The sequence below is a fragment of the Danio aesculapii genome, chromosome 2, assembly GCF_903798145.1.
Source record: "Danio aesculapii chromosome 2, fDanAes4.1, whole genome shotgun sequence".
Lineage (NCBI taxonomy): Eukaryota > Metazoa > Chordata > Actinopteri > Cypriniformes > Danionidae > Danio > Danio aesculapii.
Genome location: NC_079436.1, coordinates 48,979,721 through 48,999,559, shown reverse-complemented (window position 1 = coordinate 48,999,559; position 19,839 = coordinate 48,979,721). Strand labels below are relative to the sequence as shown.

The following is a 19,839-nucleotide window of genomic DNA, read 5'->3' as shown; positions in this document are numbered from 1 at the left end:
GTAGAATTGAAACATGCAGTTTTAAGATGAGGAGGTGGTCCTTATTCTTGATTTTTGGAGAAACGTTTTCTCTCAGACTGATGCAGTGTCATGTTTTGAATTTGATAAGTGTTAATTCCTCTCTTTCCTCTATTAACAAAGAATAAGAGTAAGAGAGAGACAGACAAGGGAGGATATATCAGGAAGAGGTTCTGATTCAGGACCAGATACACCCTCTGTCAGGCGTCATCCAACAGTTGCCCCTCCATATTTGGCTCCACGACCTCAATCTGCAAATCAGCCAAGAACACGGAGCACCGAACCCCCAGTTCAACAACCAAGTCAAGGAATGGATGCCCGTCAACAAAGGGCACATAGTGCAGAGCGGCCACGATTCCAGCGCACTCACAGTATGGATTCACCTGCCTTTCAACATACACCTTCAGGTGATATGACAAATCATCCTTCAAAATATGAACAAATTCCTAGTGTACACCCTAGCACCATGGGTCATCAACCTGGGTTCGGACAAATTAAGCACCTCTTACCAAAGCGAGGAGGTCAAGATGCTCAACAATCATCACAAATGCACAGACCTTCCCAACAACCTCACCCAGCATATAAAGACCTCCAGCAGCCATTACCTGGTCGTAGAGATGCCCCACCACCTGTACAAAAATATCGGGCTATCCTTCAACCTGTTCCTTTAGATCAGGACACTCGACAACCCATTCAACCTCAAGTACCTACTCAGAAGCCCCTACATGAACGTGAACATGTCTTGCATTCACGTTTTTCGCATGGACATTATGGTCATAATCAACCATTGCAGTATGGTCCAGTCCAGACACTACCTCCAGCCTATGGACAAACTGTCCACTCTGTTCCTTCTCATTCATCTAGCCATCTACCCCCACCAAATTCTCATGTACCTCACCTTGCACCTGAATTTACACTTGACAGATCTGAGACACTGGATCCCAAAGGCCACATGTCTGCATCTAGTTTGACATCTGCTGGCAAAGAGGTTAAAGAAAATACACTTAGAACCAGCGCTGATCACATTCAGCCAATTCAAAGAGAGGGACGATCAGCAACCAGAACTGATCCACCATCTGAAGGGCTGCTTAAAAGCAGAAAGGCTGTACTACCTTCAGAGATACGACGCAGACAAAAAAGTGTGGATGATCCAATGCGTGGTCAAAGTGATGAAGGTTTGGAAAGTCAGAGAATCAGAAGGGTTAGCCATTCATATGAGACAGAGGAGAAAAGTGGAAGAATGTTGCACCAGTTGCAAGGGAGGGAAGGGTCTGTTGGAATTGGAATTACTCGGATGGAGGAAGGCGGAACGATAACAGGTGAAATGGTAATTGGTATTCTAAAAGACAGAGGATGTGATGACCGAAGAACAAGTCAGCTTGAGAAAAGAGAAATAGATAATAGCACAACAAAGATGTGGATAGGTGAAGAAGTAGAACGCGGAGTAAGGAAGATTGGTCCAAGAGAAGAAATCAAGCAAGTCGGTGGTATTAAAAGGGAGGAGGGGAGCACTAATTGGAATACTAACAGGCTAGGAGAGCTAGAACAAGTAAGTGTGAAGAAGGTTAATGAATTTAAAGAAAGAGAATGGGAAGTTGATCGAAAAAAAGGCCAAGTTATGCATTCTGTTGAACCACAGGGTGTTAAAAAGATCAGTCAGGAGGTACAGGAAAATGAAGGTCAGAAGTTCCTACAAAAGGATGTGGAAGTAAGTCATGGTAGAAGACGACAGATCAATCCATCAGAGAATGAGGAAGGGCATATTAGACGAAGAAGGATAAGCCAATCCGAAGATGATTGGGAGGGACGTAGGGTACGTAAAATTGGCCAGCTGGATGAACGGGAAGTGCAAGTAGCACAGGATCAAGTTGAGGCTCTTGAGAAAGGAAAACAAAGGTTGAATATACCTAAAGAAATGGACACTGCTCCCACACAGGTACAGCCAAGCAATGAACAGCATTTTGCACATCATAGGTTGGGGGAATCAGGAGGTTACTTACAGAAAGGTTCCTCCCTCCCACAAGCTCAACATCGAGTGAGTCAGGATGCGGGTGACCTCAGGCCAAAGGTACGAATTCGCTCCATGTCAGATATAGGAGTAACTCAACGATCTGCTGCATTACGAAGTCTGGAGCGTGCTGCCAGTCGAGAGTCTGTCATGTTGATGAATGCTGGGCCTCATAATCGAGATCTAGGTGGAGTGGCCAATGGTGAAATGGGCACATTGGACACAAGAGTTTCTGTGGCAAAGCTGAGACATTCCTACTTGGAGAATGCTTCTGGACGCAGACCTGAGTTGTATGTGGACTGGCATGCCGGCATGCTAAAGAAAGATTTTGTCAATGATTATTAAACCCACTAACCTTAAAATTATAACACTTACTGTACCTTGGTATTTAATTCAGCTGTTTTTAGTCATACCAGAAATCATTTAAACGATTAACCTGAATTTACTGAAACATTGCACTCGGCTGAGTTTGAACTAATGGTTTCATTGTTGATTTTGCATTTAATTCACTTAATCTATTATGACAATGCCTCTAATTATATGGGTAGCCGTTTTTGTAGCTTGGATGTCAGATTTCTTAACTGCTCCAGCTATACCATGCCTTACTCGGTGTAAATCTGGTTTTGTGTTCATAACTAAAATAACAATTGTGTGCTTTGTGAATTTATTGCTCAATTTAAGTATTCTGATATGTGAAAATTTTATTTGGACTAACCTTTTTGGATAAAACTATGGGTTCCCTAAAAGACTTTCTTTGAGCATGAAAAAATCTTCTGGGAAAGTCCCAGTTTTCCCCCCAAATGTTGCTTTAGAGGCTCTGCTCTGAACTAATACCATCTTTTTTTGTCAAGGGAGTCTAAAGGAGACCAGATTCCTGTAGAGCCTGATCCAGTGGTCAGCCCTGACCGGGACAGAGGAGCGCGTCGGCCTAGACGTTACATTTCTCCTAGTGATGACAGGAAATCATCTGAGAGGTTTAGAACCCAGCCAATTACATCAGCCGAAAGATTGGAGTCTGATAGGTACAATGAAACTAACACCACCAATTTGTTATCAGTAGTGGTAAATTATTACCACTTTATGTCTCGTCTATGAATTAAGTTTTCCAAAGCATTACAAGGAATGTGCTTTCTATAATCTGCATTTGTTCTGACTAAGTAATTACTATTTTTTTTTTGTTGTCGTCATGCCGTCGTAGTTTAATCAAGGTCAATAATTGTAGTTCTTTTGTGCTTGCATCTTTAGGTCACGTCTTAGTCCAGAGCTTCAACATGTAAACTGTGAGTCAAAATCAAACACATTTGAATTGAATATTGGGAGCTATTATTTAGACATAGTAACATCTGTAAACAAGGTTTATATTGAGTATGCTAAGTTTGACCCTTTTTATTTTATAGTGGATGAGGAAAAAATGGATGAACGTGCCAAAATGAGCGTGGCCGCCAAGAGGTCTCTCTTCAGGGTATAAACTCTCTGTAGCACACACAATTTGTTAATAAACAAACATTTTTAAAAATATTAATAATGAGTAAATGTTGTATAGAAGAGTTTTTTTCCCCCTTTTTTTACTTGTGTTATTGTTCTGCAGGAGCTGGAGAAGACTTCAGATGGAACGGTACCCAAACCTCGGTCACGTAATGCTGCTGTTGAGCGAAGACTCAGACGAGCACAGGACCGTTCACGGACACAACCAGTTACAACTGAGGAAGTTGTCATCGCTGTTACGTAAGTCACTTCCTACTTTTTGAGATGCAAAGTGCAGAGTGTTCATATCACCTTTTCGTCCCTAAAATCTTTGAGTTTATTTGGCCTGAAGACACATTTAGCATAAGGAACCTATGGAATAAAAAAAGAAAACAATTCTGTTTACTGTATGCCATTCCAAACCTTTTAATTTTCGAAGCAAAAAATGTGCAGAAATGTTAAGTGCAAAATGAAAACAGCATAGCAAACTCATGGTGGTACATTGCAATTGACTTGAGGGGATTTGTAAAGGCAATGCTGGATAAAAATATTTAGCATATATATATATATATATATATGAAAATAAATATTTGGGTTGTTACGATACTGGAAGTCAGTGCCAAACAATACTGAAATTTTAAAAACGTCCATTTCCTGCTAACATTTGAGCACTGTTAAGCACATTCTTAAACACTGCCATTGTGTTCATATGTGTTTTAAAGGCGCGATTCATCAGTGGATCGCTCGTATGTCAGCTTATAGACAAACCAGCTGATCAACGTGTCTTTAAAATGCTCCAGTGTGCCTGTATCTGTTTAAACTCAGTAAACAGTGGTCAGTTCGGTGAACTGATGACCTTCACGGCCAATCACAGTCATTTCTTTTGAGTACGTGAACACAATGGCTGCGTCTGAAACCGCCTACTACTCAGTAGGTACTGCATTTGAATTTAAACATACTACTCGGCCGTTAGAAAAGTACATTCTATACAGTATGAATAGGAGAAGTATGAATGGAATTCGGACGTACTACATCCGCCATTTTGTCATGGTCACGTGACTTACCTGCGTCAGTTGCGTCGCTTCACTCCCAGTCATGAATTCTCTCGCGGAGCATCATGGGATAGCGCAGCTTGCATGGCATCCGCACTTCAGAATCTCGCCAGAAGTAGTAAGTCATCCAGGTACTTCTCACATACTGATTTGAATTCAGACACTCAGCTCGCATACTGATTTTAGCGTACTGTATAGTATGGAAGTATGCGGTTTCGGACGCAGCCAATGACAAATCAACGATGATTAAGAACGTGCTCAGTAGCGGTCAAATGTTAGGAAATGGACTATCATATATGGATTTCAGTATCGAACCCATATATATATATATATATTAGAGCTGCACAATTAATCGAAAAAAGATCACGATCTCGATTCGACCCCCTAGGCAATCTTAATCCAGCATTTCTACGATTCTGCCAATCATATTTTCAAGTTCAGGAGAGAGGAAAATGCGGCCGGACAGGCCTTCACATTGTTCTACATACCTTTTTCCTTAACGTGGACACTAATGGTGTTGAAGGAGTCACATACTGTATTTATACGGTATAATTCACCCAAAAATACCATTTCTGTCTTCATATAATGCTGTATTCGCCGCCGCGATATCACACGTGACGTGAGCTGCTGACCGTGAGCTGTTACTACAGAGAGGGCGGGCGCACGCCTGTGAATGAAGTCTAATTTAGCGAACAGAACCTGCATAGGCTGTGAATAACAGGTAATAAAGTTGTAAATAACGTTCAGTTTGTGAAACAGAGTGATTGTTTGAGGGCCGCACGGGAAGTATGAACCGCACTTAGCAGTGAAAATAAAACCGAAAGTATGCACAACATTTAAATAATCATATGGCATTGTAGAGTTATGATTAGGCTATGACAAGCATTTGATATACTTTTTTCTTTCTTAGCAAACACAAAGTGTTGTGCATGAGAATAAACAGTAGACCTACATATTAATAGTTTTTTATATACCATATGTTTGAGAAATAACAATAATAATAGCTCACTCATATTAACCTTCATTTTACATCTACAGAATCGTGAGAAAATCGTGATCTTTATTTTAAGCAAAAATAATTCTCATTTTAGCCAGAATCGTGCAGCTCTAATATATATCGAAAAAAAATATATATATGTGTGTGTATATATATACATATACACACACACACATATATATATATATATATATATATATATATATATATATATATATATATATATATATATATATATATATATATATATATATATAATGTTAGTTTTTTTGCAATGCTTGTTTTTTTATTTTGCGGTTCTTTTTTTTTTTTTTTTTTTTTTTTTCCTTCTCTTTTGCATTATTTTTACTTTTTTATTATTATTTATTTATTAGGTTTTTTTTTTGCTCAATACTTTATTTTTATTTTATTTATTTATTTTTATTATATAAGGCCCTGTATTGACTCCATACAATTTGTGGCATTTTTACAATGTCATTTTATTTGTTTGTAACAAGCTCCATGAAACTTCTCCTTTTGTATTTTTGCGAAAGAATAAATAATAATGGGTGGGAACCTGAATACATTTTATATATAATGTGCTTAAATGTGATGGGGTACATTTTATTGTTACTAATTGTTGTCTAACTAATAGAGCTAATAGAGTTGACAATAATATTTTTCACCATTTTGTGCCCAAGATGCTAACCAAAAGATGACTTAATCAATCATCATTTTATGATAATTGAAGCTGAATGTATGATTCAGAAGGCAGAAACTATCAGGTTAGGTATAGGAATAGTTGCAGTCTTTAAGTTATTATTTTTATTACAAAATTTATTACAAAATATGCATATAAACTTAAAATAAAATCAAAACCAGTAGGTTTATCTAGGAGATGCAAAATGTTCCCGCAATTCTAGAATATCCCAGATGGATTATACTTGGCTGACCACTCACATTCCCATAATCTCTGCTAAGATCCTGAAAGATTTTTTTAACACTCTTTTTTCTTTACTCCTTCTTAGCTCAAGATGCTAACCAAAAGATTACTTAATCATTCCATGATAATTGAATCTGAATATGATTCAGGAGGCAGAAATGGTGAAAGTTAGGTGTAGTTGAAGTCTTTAAGTCAATATTTTCATGACAAAATATCCTTAAATACACATAGAAATGTAAAATAATAATAAAAAAACAATAGAAGGTTTATCTGGGACAACGTTTTCCAACCCTGGAGGCACGCCAACAGTACATATTTGGATGTCTCCCTTATCTGACCCATTAACTTCAGGTTTTGGAGTCTCTTCTAATCTTCTGATGGGTTGATTCAGGTGTATTTGATTAGGAAGAGCTTGAAAATGTGTACTGTTGTGATGTGCCTTTAGGAACAGGGTTGGGAAACACTGATCTACGACATGCAAAATAAACCCCCAATACTAAAATCACCAATATACAGCATACATCCCTTCACATTTCCATAATCACTGGTTTGTTTCTGAAAGACTTTTTAACACAGATTTTTTCACTACTAATTGTTCACTTCAATCTACCATTGTGTTTGTTTTGTTCTCCTCCAAAGTTCTCCTGCTCCCCCTTCCCAAGTCATCCCTGTTCACACCACTGCTCCCAGAATCCCAGTCCTGCCGTAGTCAGCACTTCCATGACTAGCTTCAGGTATCATTTCAACGCAATTTTTGCATGCGTTTTGTGTGTGCATGATCAATAAGGACATTTTGGGGTGCATGTTATTTGTTCCTTGAGAAACATAACTCTAGGTGATTCCATTAACAACATGGCTTCATATACTGTAAATAGAAATGCAAGCTTGGAAGAAAGAGATCGGTCCATTCATTCAATGGTGCATTGTCTGAATGAATCCTCAAAATGTTGCCAGCCTCAGTGGTGATGTTTATCTCAAGTGCGCCATCTGCTGGTGACTTTACGTTCACGCGCCGTTTGAAATTGTCACTGGAAGTGTGTAAACAGAATGACTGGCATGCAGTTATGAGGTTCTGCAGTCCGGTGTTTTTGTAATATGAGCAAGTGTCTGAAAAAGTAAGAGTATATGAATGTGTTTTTGAGCATGTGTAGATGTTTTGGGTGTTTCGAATCAGCGCGTGGTCACCAGAGCAGCTGTAAATAGCCACACGTTCTGCGTTGTCCATGCACACCCAAATGTCAAAGGTGTCACTCGTCTGTCAACAGTTTTACAAGAGAGTCAGAGGTGGGGAGGTTCACTTAAACTAGAAAGGTAAAAGGTGAGCATGAATCAAATGGTAAAGTTGAATTTAAATACAAAATCACAACACCTTATGTATTTGAGTCTTGTTCTTTTTATATATATATATATAAATTAAGAATGCAGTAATTTGACTCTTTGTATAATTGGGTGAAGCTTACTGTATATTATATGATTGGTTCACTCTGCCATCTCGTGGGTAAAGCTTAAAGGGATAGTTCATTCAAAAAAGATTATTCACTCACCTTAAAATGGTAAATTATGCTGTTGAACACTAAAATAGATATTTTAAAGAAAGATGAAAACCTCCACTGTTTGACTTCTATAGTATCCGCTTGTAAAGTCGTGACGGATGGAATACTGTTTTGGGGTCCAAGCCGCTACTCATTTGAATATAGAAAATATTAGTTTATTAGTTTTAGTCCTATCACACATTAAAGTGAATTTTATGTAAAATCATGGTGTACACAACAGTCTCTGGACTTGCTGTATTTCAGGCATCAATATTTTAACAATTTATAAAAGTGGTGCAGTAGGTAGTGCTGTCGCCTCACAGCATGAAGGTCGCTGGTTCGAGCCTTGGCTAGGTCAGTTGGCGTTCTCCGGTTTCCCCCACAGTCCAAAGACATGTGGTACAGGTGAATTGGGTAGGCTAAATTGTCCGTAGTGTATGAGAGGGAGTGAGTGTGTATGAATGTTTCCAAGGTTGCAGCTGGAAGGGCATCCGCTTCGAAAAACATGTGCTGGATAAGTTGGCGGTTCATTCCCCTGTGGTGACCCCAGATTAAAAAAGAAACTGAATGATTAAAAAATTTATAATTTTCTGGCCATCAGATAGCCGAAAGTATTAAGTCACTTTGTAAACAGTCAGAAGTGAAGTTTATTCATGAACTAATTTTGAGAGGATCACGTGCTTATGATTGAATGCAGCAGGTCATGCATTAGCCAATTCACAATTCACCAATCAGACGATTCCTAAGTCACTTTAAATACAATAAGTTCCATACTACAGCCATTTTCGCTTCGTAGAATCCCCCTTCCATGCCTACTCCTCCTCTTTTACTAGATGGGTGGCTTGGTGGCCCAGTGGTAATCACTGTTGCCTCACAGCAAGAAAGTCACTGGTTCTAGTCCTTACCAAGCCGTGCTCACGTGGGTTTCCCCTGGGCTCCCTGCTTTCCTCCCTCCATCTAAAACACGCAACTTAATTCAATTGACTAATCCAAATCGGCACCATAGACATGCTCCTAGTAAGTAGTTATATCTTAAGAGCAATCACTATCTGTTCATTAGCTACTACAGCAGGGGAGTTTCGAGATCTACCTGAGCTCAAACTCCCCTCTTGCCCTGCAACGGGAGGGAGCCCCGGGCTCGAGGAGCTTATGAGATCAGGGCTCTCTCCCGGGACAGCATTCCAAACACGCTTTATAATCTATCATCAACTAAGTGTGAACTTTTGAATTACCACTTGTTGAGTCTTCCCGTACAATTTAATAGAGCGCTTGGACCCGGAAGCCGCTTCACGTGACGTCACACTTAACAAGCTGATAGGGAAAACAAATACCATGGAAGTCAATGGTTACAGGTTTTCAGCTTTCTTCAAAATATCTTCTTTATTGTTCGACAAAAGAAAGCAAGTACATTATGGGAGTAATATGAGAAAGAGAGTAAATGATAACAATATTAATTTTTGGGTGAACTATTCATTTAATGTTTGATTTTACTATAATATTAATAGTACAATGATGGCACAGTGGCTCAGTGGTTAGCACTGTCGCCTCACAGCAAGAAGGTCACTGGTTCGAGTCCTGGCTGGGCTAGTTGGCATTTCTGTGTGAAGTTTGCATGTTCTCCTCCTGGTGCTCCGGTTTTCCCCACAATCCAAAGACATGCGCATGCAAAGTCATTGGTGAATCTGATAAACTCAATTAGCTGTAGTGCAGCTTGCGTAGAATAGACCCAGGCCAGCTCCCAACCCAACTTTGAGAATAGATTAACTGCGATTTATTTTTTTTTAGCGCGTGATAAGAGTCTCGCGTTAACGCCGATAACGGCCCACCACTAATTTTTACATTTCTTTGTATACAGATAGGCTCAGTGGGTAGCACTGTCATCTCACAGCAAGAAGGTTGTTGGTTCGAGTCTCAGCCAATTGGCATTTCAGTGTGGAGTTTGCATGTTCTCCTCATGTTCGTGTGAGTTTCCTCCAGTTGCTACAGTTTCCCCCCACGGTCCAAAGACATGCGCTATAGGTGAATAGGGTAAACAAAATTGGCCATAGTGTGTGAATGTGAGAGTGTATAGGTGTTTCCTAGTCTTGGGGTTATGGCTGGAAGGGCATCCGCTGTTTAAAACTTATGCTGGAATAGTTAGCGGTTAATTCTGCAGTGGGGACCCCTGATAAATAAGAGACTACGCTGAAGGAAAATGAATAAATGTATATACAGTAGATTAAAAAAAGCTAATTTTCCAGCTTCTGCCTTTTTAAAATACCCCGACTGTGCAGGAAAACCAGACATTCTGATGTATGCATTACTGTAGCATAAAATTATAATTCTCTTTCCAGTCTGCAGGCATCATCAGCGCAGGAATCAGCCCATCAAGAGCAGGAGAAAGAAGATGTTTCGAAAGGGGCAAGTCCTGGAGAAAAGGGGGTGGGTCCTGATGAGCCAGACCTATCAGCACTGAGCCTAGCTGAGAAGATGGCGTTATTTAATCGATTGTCACAACCCACTGAACAATCAGCAAATGGGCCCCTTCCTGACACACGCCAGCGCAGGGCCAACACCCGCTTTCAGACCCAGCCAATCACGCAGGACGAGGTCGATCAGGTAAGGCCTCCCTCGCTTTTTCATCTGATCAAGGTCACAAATATGGAGTTTCGTTGTAATTTTATTGATGCCACCCTTTAAGTTAATATACAACGGGGGAAAATAAGTATTAAACACGTCATTATATTTCTCAGAAAGCATATTTCCAAAAGTTCTGTTGACTTGAAATGTTGCCGGGATGTTGGTAACAACCAAAGAAATCCATAAATGCAGCAACCCTCTGTCCTTTGTCAGTATAAATGAATATTGGCTGCTTCAATCCAACAACTACATTAGCAGGATGATGAAGATGAAACCAGGGTGTATATATCAGCAAGACAATGATCCAAAACACAGCCAAGGAGACTTTCAAATGCTTTCTGAGAAAGAAAATAAAGCTGTAGAATGGCCCAGCCAAACACCTGAACTGAATCCAATAGAAAATACAAATTAAAGATCAGATTTGATAGACAAGACCCAAAGAAGCATCAAGATTTTACACTCTGTTGAAGTCTGTGAAAGACTCACACCTGAGAAATGCATGTGACTTTATTCTCCATATGAGACGCGTCTTTAAGCTGCCATCACCAAAAGCCTTTTATATAAAGTATTAATACATTTCAGTAGTTCAGGACTTTCTCCTTGTGTCATTCCTTTATTACACACAACAATATTTTTAGATTTTTTGGTTTGTATTATGTTTGTTTGTTTGGGTTTTCACCAATATCTGGTTTTAATTCCACGTTAACAGATCCTTTAGAAATATAAATTCCAGGAAAAAGCACGTTCAATAAAGTTCAATGCTTATTTTCCCCACTGTATATAGTTAAATGCAAAATTATTAGCACTCCTGTAAATTTTAACACTTTTAAAAAATATTTCTCAAGTGCTGTTTAACAGAGAGAACAATTTTAACATATTTTTCAACATAATAGTTTTAATAACTAATTTCACATAACTGCTTTTTTAATATTTGCCTTGATGACAGTACATAATATTTACTAAATATTTTGCAAGATCCTAGTATTTCTATTATAGTGCAATTTTAAGTTCCAACTCGGTTGAAATGGTAGTGTGATTAGGCAAATCATTGGACAACAGTGGTTTGTTCTGTAGCCAATCAATAAAAAGATGTGTTCAGTGGACTAATAATGTTGAACTTAAATTGATTGTAATAATAATAACTGCTTTTATTACAGTCAAACTAAAAGAAATAAACTCTCTCTGGAAGAAAATACTGTGAAATTTTTCATGCTCTTTTAAGCATCACTTGAGAAAATAATAATTGGAAAAGAACTAATTTTTCCTTTAACTGTATAGATTTTTTTCACATCCATGGAAACTTTTCATTCCACAGAAGATTCTTTACTGTGTAACAATGTTTAGATTAAAGATCATACAGATATGTTCATTGTAGAACTCATAAATGTTTTTCTAAGGCATCACTGCAAAAAAAAACCTTTGAATCCTTAGTTTTTAAGAGTGCAGAGAACATGCCCTTCATCTTTAGAAAGAGATGATTTAAGAGAGATGAAAACTTCTGTTAGTAAGTATAGTTGACTTTAGAGACCTTGTGCTGTTCACAGGAACTTGCGAAAGACATAGATCCATCCAGTCTCACAGGTCGACCCGCTGTGATTAATGATTCTGTGGTCTCAAGGCGAGCAAGTAAGAGACTCTGTACTGAGGCTTGTGATTGGCTGATCAGGGGGAGCTTTGCCTTGGCAGCAGCTGCTGATTGGTTAATTGCTGGGGCCTCAACAACCTTGCACTTTCCTAGTGGACATGTGTAGTGCTGAGTTGCATTACAATTGATTTGATTGTGCCCTGTTTCATTATCATCATAATAGGCTACATTATACTTTTATTTTTATTTGACTGATAAATTATTTATTTAAAGGAACAGTTCACCCAAAAATTCTGACTGTCATTTATTCAACCTCATGCTGCCTGTATGGCTTTTTTTTTCTTTAGTGAACAATGTTGAGCAGAGTTTTTATTCTGATTATGTTTGTAAAGCATAAACTTAGGAAAGCTTAAATAAAGCTACAGTATATAATAATAATAATAATAATAATAATAATAATAATAACAATAATAATAATAATAAACATTTGTATTTAATATGCTCTTGTAGTGTAATTCATATCATATCTCAATATAATATTAAATAAATACAAGGCTACTTGAGTGAATTAAGTGAAAAAGAGTACACTTTGATTACTGTTTATAAACACACTTAAGTTTCATTGCGTTTAACATAATTTATGTCATTTATAGTTTGTGTAAAATCAAAATTTTCAGTGTTTATTTTGCTAGCTCACGTTATTCTTAATGTGAACAATTAATGCCCCCCACCCCGTTAATATTACAGTCAATATATCAATCGACAAACACTACATTTTACCACATTTTTCATGCTAGGCAAGTTGCATGGAGGGTGCATTTATAAAGCTTATCAAGTCCATTCACAACAAAGTTTGCACAGTATCTTTTTAGTTCTAAAGAAGTGATAACCAGTGTTGGGAAAGTTACTTTAGAGAGTAATGCATTACAATATTGAGTTACTTCCCTAACAAAATAACTAATTGTTAGTTACTTTTTATAGTAAGTAATGCATTGTTACTTCTAAGTTACTTTTGCATTACTTTTATTATCTGGCTGATGCTTGATCTCTTTCAGACTTGTTTTGTCTTTCTTTCTTTTTTTAATAGAGGAGTTCTGCAAATAACAATGCGCTGTATAACCTTCATTTACCTTTACAAAAAACACATAAAAATTATATTTTAAGATAAAGTTAGTGGGTCATTCCACTGTGGCGACCTCTGATGATTAAGGGATTTAGGCCCAATCCTAATTCTACCCGTTAGCCCTTCCCTTATCCCTACCCCTCGTTTGCGCGTTCACGTCAAGGGGTAAGGGTGTCCCAATTCTCTTTAGCTTTGGCAAAGGGGAAAGGGTCAATACCCCTTCGCACGAAGATCTTTCAGTACCATACTCAAAACCAAGGGGTAAGAAAATTTCCCAGAATACACCAGCCACAACAGCAGTATAGCTGAACCCGGAAGTAAGGAGATCCACAAATTAGTATTTTTTTTGTAATTATAACAAACTTTTACAACAAACAAGCACATGTTTTAATATATTCATAACTGCGTTCATGTGTTACCATCATGCTTTAAAAAAAAAACGGCTAAAATAAAAACCGCTAAATTTCGCGATCTATAATCCCTAATCATAACTCCTGTACAGCAATCCCACAGCATACTCCCACTCGATGACACTCAAATCCTTGTCAGAACAGTCTAGTGGCTGGGAATGAGTTTTTTACACTGTCTGCTATAATGTTAATGTTGTTTTGGTGTGTTTCCATAGATAAATATGGCCACTGTGTAAATACCACAGTACATTACGATCTTATTGCCACATTATCGTCATGATAACATAATATATGCCTCAGTGATTTCTTAAAGATAAATACCAAAAAAATAACACAACTGGAGCAACTACAGCAGTCGTGATCGTCTGATCTCATATGAAGCAAGAGATCGCGATGACATGTGCAGGTGCTGTAGTGCTGTCCCAATTCTTAGGGGTAAATTTTGAAGGCCTTCCCCTTCACACTTGGTTTTAAGGGCGAAGGGGAAGGGGTACAAAAATAGAAGGGGTACTAAGCTGAAGGAAAATGAATGAACTGAATAATTAACACTAATAAGTAACTCTACTTACATTTCAAAAAAGTAACTCAAGTACTTATTTTTAAAAGTAATATGTTATTTAATATTCGTTACTTACAGTAATATTATTGACGTAACTCGCCTTACTTGTAATGCGTAACCCCCAACACTGGTGATGACGTTTATATATTTTTGACAGGTGAACTGTTAAATTAATAAATATCTCTGCTTGTGAAAGAGAGCAATTCAGCTATCAGACATTTTCTATTGAAAATGTGTGTTTTTTCTTGTGTTATAAATGGCCAGACCTTGATTGATGATGGTGACTTGTAGAAAAAAGAATTACTTTGTTGCATGCCTGAGAAGTTTACAGATGAGACTGATTGCTATGCGAAGCACATCCGATTTCTGCAAGCTGCCTCTGAATCATGTGTCATGCATATGACCTCTGACCTGTGAAATGTGAACACCATAGAAAACCTCATCCTAAAATACAATTACTCTCTCTCTCTCTCTCTCTCTCTCTCTTTCTCTCTCTCTCTCTCTCTCCATCTCTCCAGCTGCAAAATGGGAGCATGAAGTGGAGCCTCTCTCCGCATCACTGGTCCGCTCTGTACCGCCGTCACCGCCCAGGCCTCCGTTGCCACGCTAGCATCCGCTTCCCCATCAATGACCCGATGTTCGCATGGGGATGCCCGTGGCTCCGCCCTCCCCTCAAGCCTCGCCCAATCAGACAGCACCTGCTCCGCTCCCGGCCTATGAGAGAGGAGTTCGCTACTTCAGTCTACAGAGAGTGGGGAAAATCCCACAACCTGATGTCCAGTCTCTGCCCCCAGCAGAGCCAGTCAGCCAACCGGCATACAGCAAGGGCGGGGCTGCACCGATTCCCAGCCAATAATGAAAGTGGGCCAGAGGGAAGAGCGGGGTATTTTAGGCAGAGAGGAGAGAGAGGCAGATCTCCCCAGTGCGGCTTCCCCTCCGCACACATTCACACACACACCTCCTCATGGCAGGGGGGATGCAGAGCTGAGCGGCCCCAGACACGGGAGAAAGACAGCCACCACATAAAGAAGGCTACCTTTCACCAGATGCCCAATATACGGCAAGAGGAGCCAATACAAGAGCCATCGTCTCAGGTAATTGGGGTGTGTGAACCAAAAAAAGAAATTACTTTGTCTTTAGCTTTCAGCATGTGTGCAAAATGCAGCCGGCTTGTGATTGGGTTAACTGACATGCTGCTGGAGTCGAATGTGATTAGCATAATTTATCATAAATCAAGCATGCGGCTCTCTTTGTCTGAGCCGCACCAACTAATGATGCTGAAATGAATCAGGCTGAAGGGAACTGGAGTGATGCTTTTGTTTGCGCTCATAGCTGATACTGTCCGCTGGTCTGGAAGCCTGAGGGGTGTGTGTGTCTGTGTGTGTGAGTGTGTGGGCGAGCTGTTTTATAGTGGAGAGGGAAATGAATGAATGATAGGAGTGGTACACATGCAGGCGCTGATACAGACATGTTGTCAGCCTACAGGAAGAAACACAGGGAGGTTGTTGGGTTCATGTCTGGCACATGTTAAAGGATGGATATGGTGGCTGAATGCGACAGTGGCTTTTTAATGTTTGGTGTTGGCTGTGGGTGGTTCGACTGCTGTCTGTTCATGTGTGTCGGGTATTGATTGATCACCATTATAAACATGAGAGACAGTGTGTGTGGGTGTATGTGTGTGTTGAGCTGATATCTAAGCAGTTTGTTGGTTTTGGTTTGTAGTTTTTTGGGTATATCTGGGTGCGTTGAAGATTGTGGTCACCACGCAGATGTTCTGCTTAATCAGTTTGTATAGTTGGATTGTTTATGATGATGTATGCTATTAAAGCCCCTCTGGCTTTAGAGTCAATATCATGGATCATGTTCAGTTTGTTATATGTAGTTCATATTTTCACCTCTTCTACCCATCTAAAAAAATCTTTCAGTGACTATTTCCTCAAATTTTGATTTTGTATGCATAATGTTAGATTTTTGTGCTAATTCTCGAGAGCGTTTTTTTTCCATTTTTTCTATATATAATATATATATATAATATATATATATATATATATATATAATATATATATATATATATATATATATATATATATATATATATATATAATATATATATATATTACAGTGCTGAGCATAATAGAGTACACCCCATTTTGAAAATAAATATTTTTCTCCATTTCTCAGTGAATATAGGCAAAGTGTTTTGGGGTGCATCAAAAACAAAACAGATTTATTAAACAGAATATTTTTTAAAAATAATATTTTAGTCATGTAACATATTTAGAAATTGAAAAATAAAACAATTAAATTCAAGCTAAATATTGTAACAATAACTGCAACAAAATAGTTATATCTTTTGCTTTTCTTGATTTTTCCTTATTTTTTAAAATTTGTATTTAATATTTTTCTATAACATAAGTTTGGCTGTAGTTTTTGGACCGTTTTTATAAGTTATTTTGTTAGTTAAGTTAGATGTACTTACTAATACAATATTGTAAAGCTTCCTATTAAAAATCTAAATTTAAAAGTTATATTTGTGAGAGGTGTACATATATTATGTATGTATGTATGTATGTATGTATGTATGTATGTGTGTGTATTATATATATGTATGTATATAATTAGAAAAAAAATATATGAAAAAATAATTCAGGGGAGCATATATTATATATATATATATATATATATATATTATATATATATATATATATATATATATATATTATATATATATATATATAATATATATATATATATATATATATATATATATATATATATATATATAGTTGAAGTCAGAATTATTTTGAAGTCAGAATTATTCCCCCCTGGATTATTTTTTCATATATATTTCATGTATATTTTCTCTTCTGGGGAAAGTCTTAGTTGTTTTATTTCGGCTAGAATAAAAGCAGTTTTTAATTTTTTTAAAACCATTTTAAGGTCAAAATTATTAGCCCCTTTAAGCTGTATGTTTTGATATTCTACAGAACAAACCATCAATATACAATAACTTGCCTAATTACCCTAACCTGCCTAGTTAACCTAATTAACCTAGTTAAGCCTTTAAATGTCACTTTAAACTGTATAGAAGTGTCTTGAAAAATATAAAGTAAAATATTATTTACTGTCATCATGGCAAAGATAAAATAAATCAGTTATTACAATTGAGTTATTAAAATTATTATTATGTGTATATATTATATATGTATGTATGTATGTATGTATATATATATATAATATATTATATATATATATATATTATATATATATATATATGTATATATGTATATATATATGTATATATATATATATATATATATATGTATATATATATGTATATAATATATATATATATATATATATATATATATATGTATGTATACATGTATATATTGTTATATATGTATATATATATATATATATATATATATATATATATGTATGTATGTATACATGTATATGTGTATGTATATATATGTATACGTGTATAAATATATATATGTATATATATATATATATATATATATATATATATATATGTATATGTATATATATATATTATGTATATAAATATATATATATGTATATAAATATATATATGTATATAAATATATATATATCTATATATATATATAATATATATATATATATATATATCTATTATATATACGCATATACATACGCATATACATACATATATATACGCATATACATACATATATATACGCATATACATACATATATATACGCATATACATACATAATATATATATATATATATATATATATATATATATATATATATATACACATATATATACATATATATATATATATATATATATATATATATATATATATATACGCATATATATTATATATATATTAATATATACGCATATATATATATATATATATATATATTATATATATATATTATATATATATATATATATAATATTATATGCGTATATATATAATATATATATATATATACGCATATACATACATATTAATATATTATAATATATATATATATATATAATATATATATATATATATATATATATATATATAGATATATATATATATATATGTATATATATATATATATATATATAATTATGTATATATATATATGTATATATGTATGTACAGTTGACAGAATTACTAGCGCCCCGTATGTGTTTTCCCCAATTTTTGAGTATATTGGGGATATTGTAATATATTGTTAAAATATTGTAGTCCAGTGTTTTTTAGATGCCATGTCCGATTTGCATGATCTCCACCCCTTTTTAAACTCTGATTCTGATTAGTTTCTCAGTTTAATTAATTATTTAATTATATTTAAATATATGTAATCATTATTGATTTTAAGGAAATAATCATAGAATCAGTAAAAACGATAAGTGCAATCAGGTGCAAAAAATTCCTCCTTGTTGTAAGGCGAACATGCTACCCACTGCGCCACCGTACAGCCACTTGAGTAGATGTATATGTATATTACATGTATATTTGTTCTCATGCTGGATCTCTCTGTTTCTCCAGATGTCCCAGATCCCAGTGTCCCTGTGAGGGCTTTGAGCAGCACTGCAGCCTCCTCCAGAAGTTCATCACAAACCACACACTCGCGATCTCACCTCCAGTCATATACCCTCCACAACCTCAACCCAAACCAGCGCAGCACCCTCAATCTACACCCGGCCCCAAACACAACCCTACAAGCCACCGACACCACCACAAATACACCACCCAGACGTGCATCTAGCGTATCACGATCCTCAACGCCAAACCAGAGTTCCACCGCAGACGCAGCCAAAACCACAGCCTTTCCTTTCGCCTCAGTCACATCCATACATTTCTCCTCCACCCAAAATACCTCCTCAAACCCAGCCCAAACCCCAGTGCTTCATCCCGCCACAACCTCAAGTGGAGATCGTGGGGAAATACGGGCCCATCTGGAGCCGTTGTCTCCAAAGAGCCAAAAGCAGAAGTGCAGGAAGATCCAGAGGCCATGACATCCATGTCTATCAAAGAAAGTGTGTGTTGAAAAGTGTATTAATTGAAATTTTAGGTCAAGTGTGATGTCCCATTTTGATCTCTAGATCAAATTCAATTTGGGCAAAATGATTTTATATTCAGCTGAAATCAAAATGATCAGCCCTCCTATGAAAATATTGAGTTTAAATATAAACTGCTTATAGTTTATTTAAAAAGTTATTTATTTTTTTCCAGTCATATTAACAGACCAAAGAAGATTTGACAGTATTTCCTATAATATTTTTTTCTTCTGGGAAAAGTTCTTGTTTATTTTAGTTTGGCCGAATAAAAGCAATTTGTCTTGTTTCTCTTTTTTTTCTTTTTAAACAATTTAATCATCAGGGTGGATTTAAGTTATTTATCAGATGTTACATTGAAAAATCCTATTTAAACTTTAATATACAGTTTTTTTTGTAAATTTTATTTATTATTTATTACTATTTATATTGTTTGCATATCAAATATATGTATATGTATATATGTGTGTGTGTGTGTGTGTATAATATATAT

At 36.2% G+C, this 19,839-nt stretch overlaps 1 protein-coding gene across 1 annotated transcript in view; it reads left to right on the top strand.

Moving 5' to 3' along the window:
* The window catches only part of svilb (supervillin b), a 90,572-nt gene that overhangs the window by 31,457 nt on the left and 39,276 nt on the right, over positions 1-19,839 (top strand). Inside the window, 11 exon segments of the mRNA XM_056469666.1 lie at positions 142-2,316; positions 2,878-3,048; positions 3,272-3,306; positions 3,424-3,488; positions 3,615-3,751; positions 10,327-10,591; positions 12,157-12,238; positions 14,808-14,861; positions 14,864-14,926; positions 14,967-15,137; positions 18,838-19,133. Coding sequence (XP_056325641.1) covers positions 142-2,316; positions 2,878-3,048; positions 3,272-3,306; positions 3,424-3,488; positions 3,615-3,751; positions 10,327-10,591; positions 12,157-12,238; positions 14,808-14,861; positions 14,864-14,926; positions 14,967-15,137; positions 18,838-19,133 — 3,514 coding nt within the window.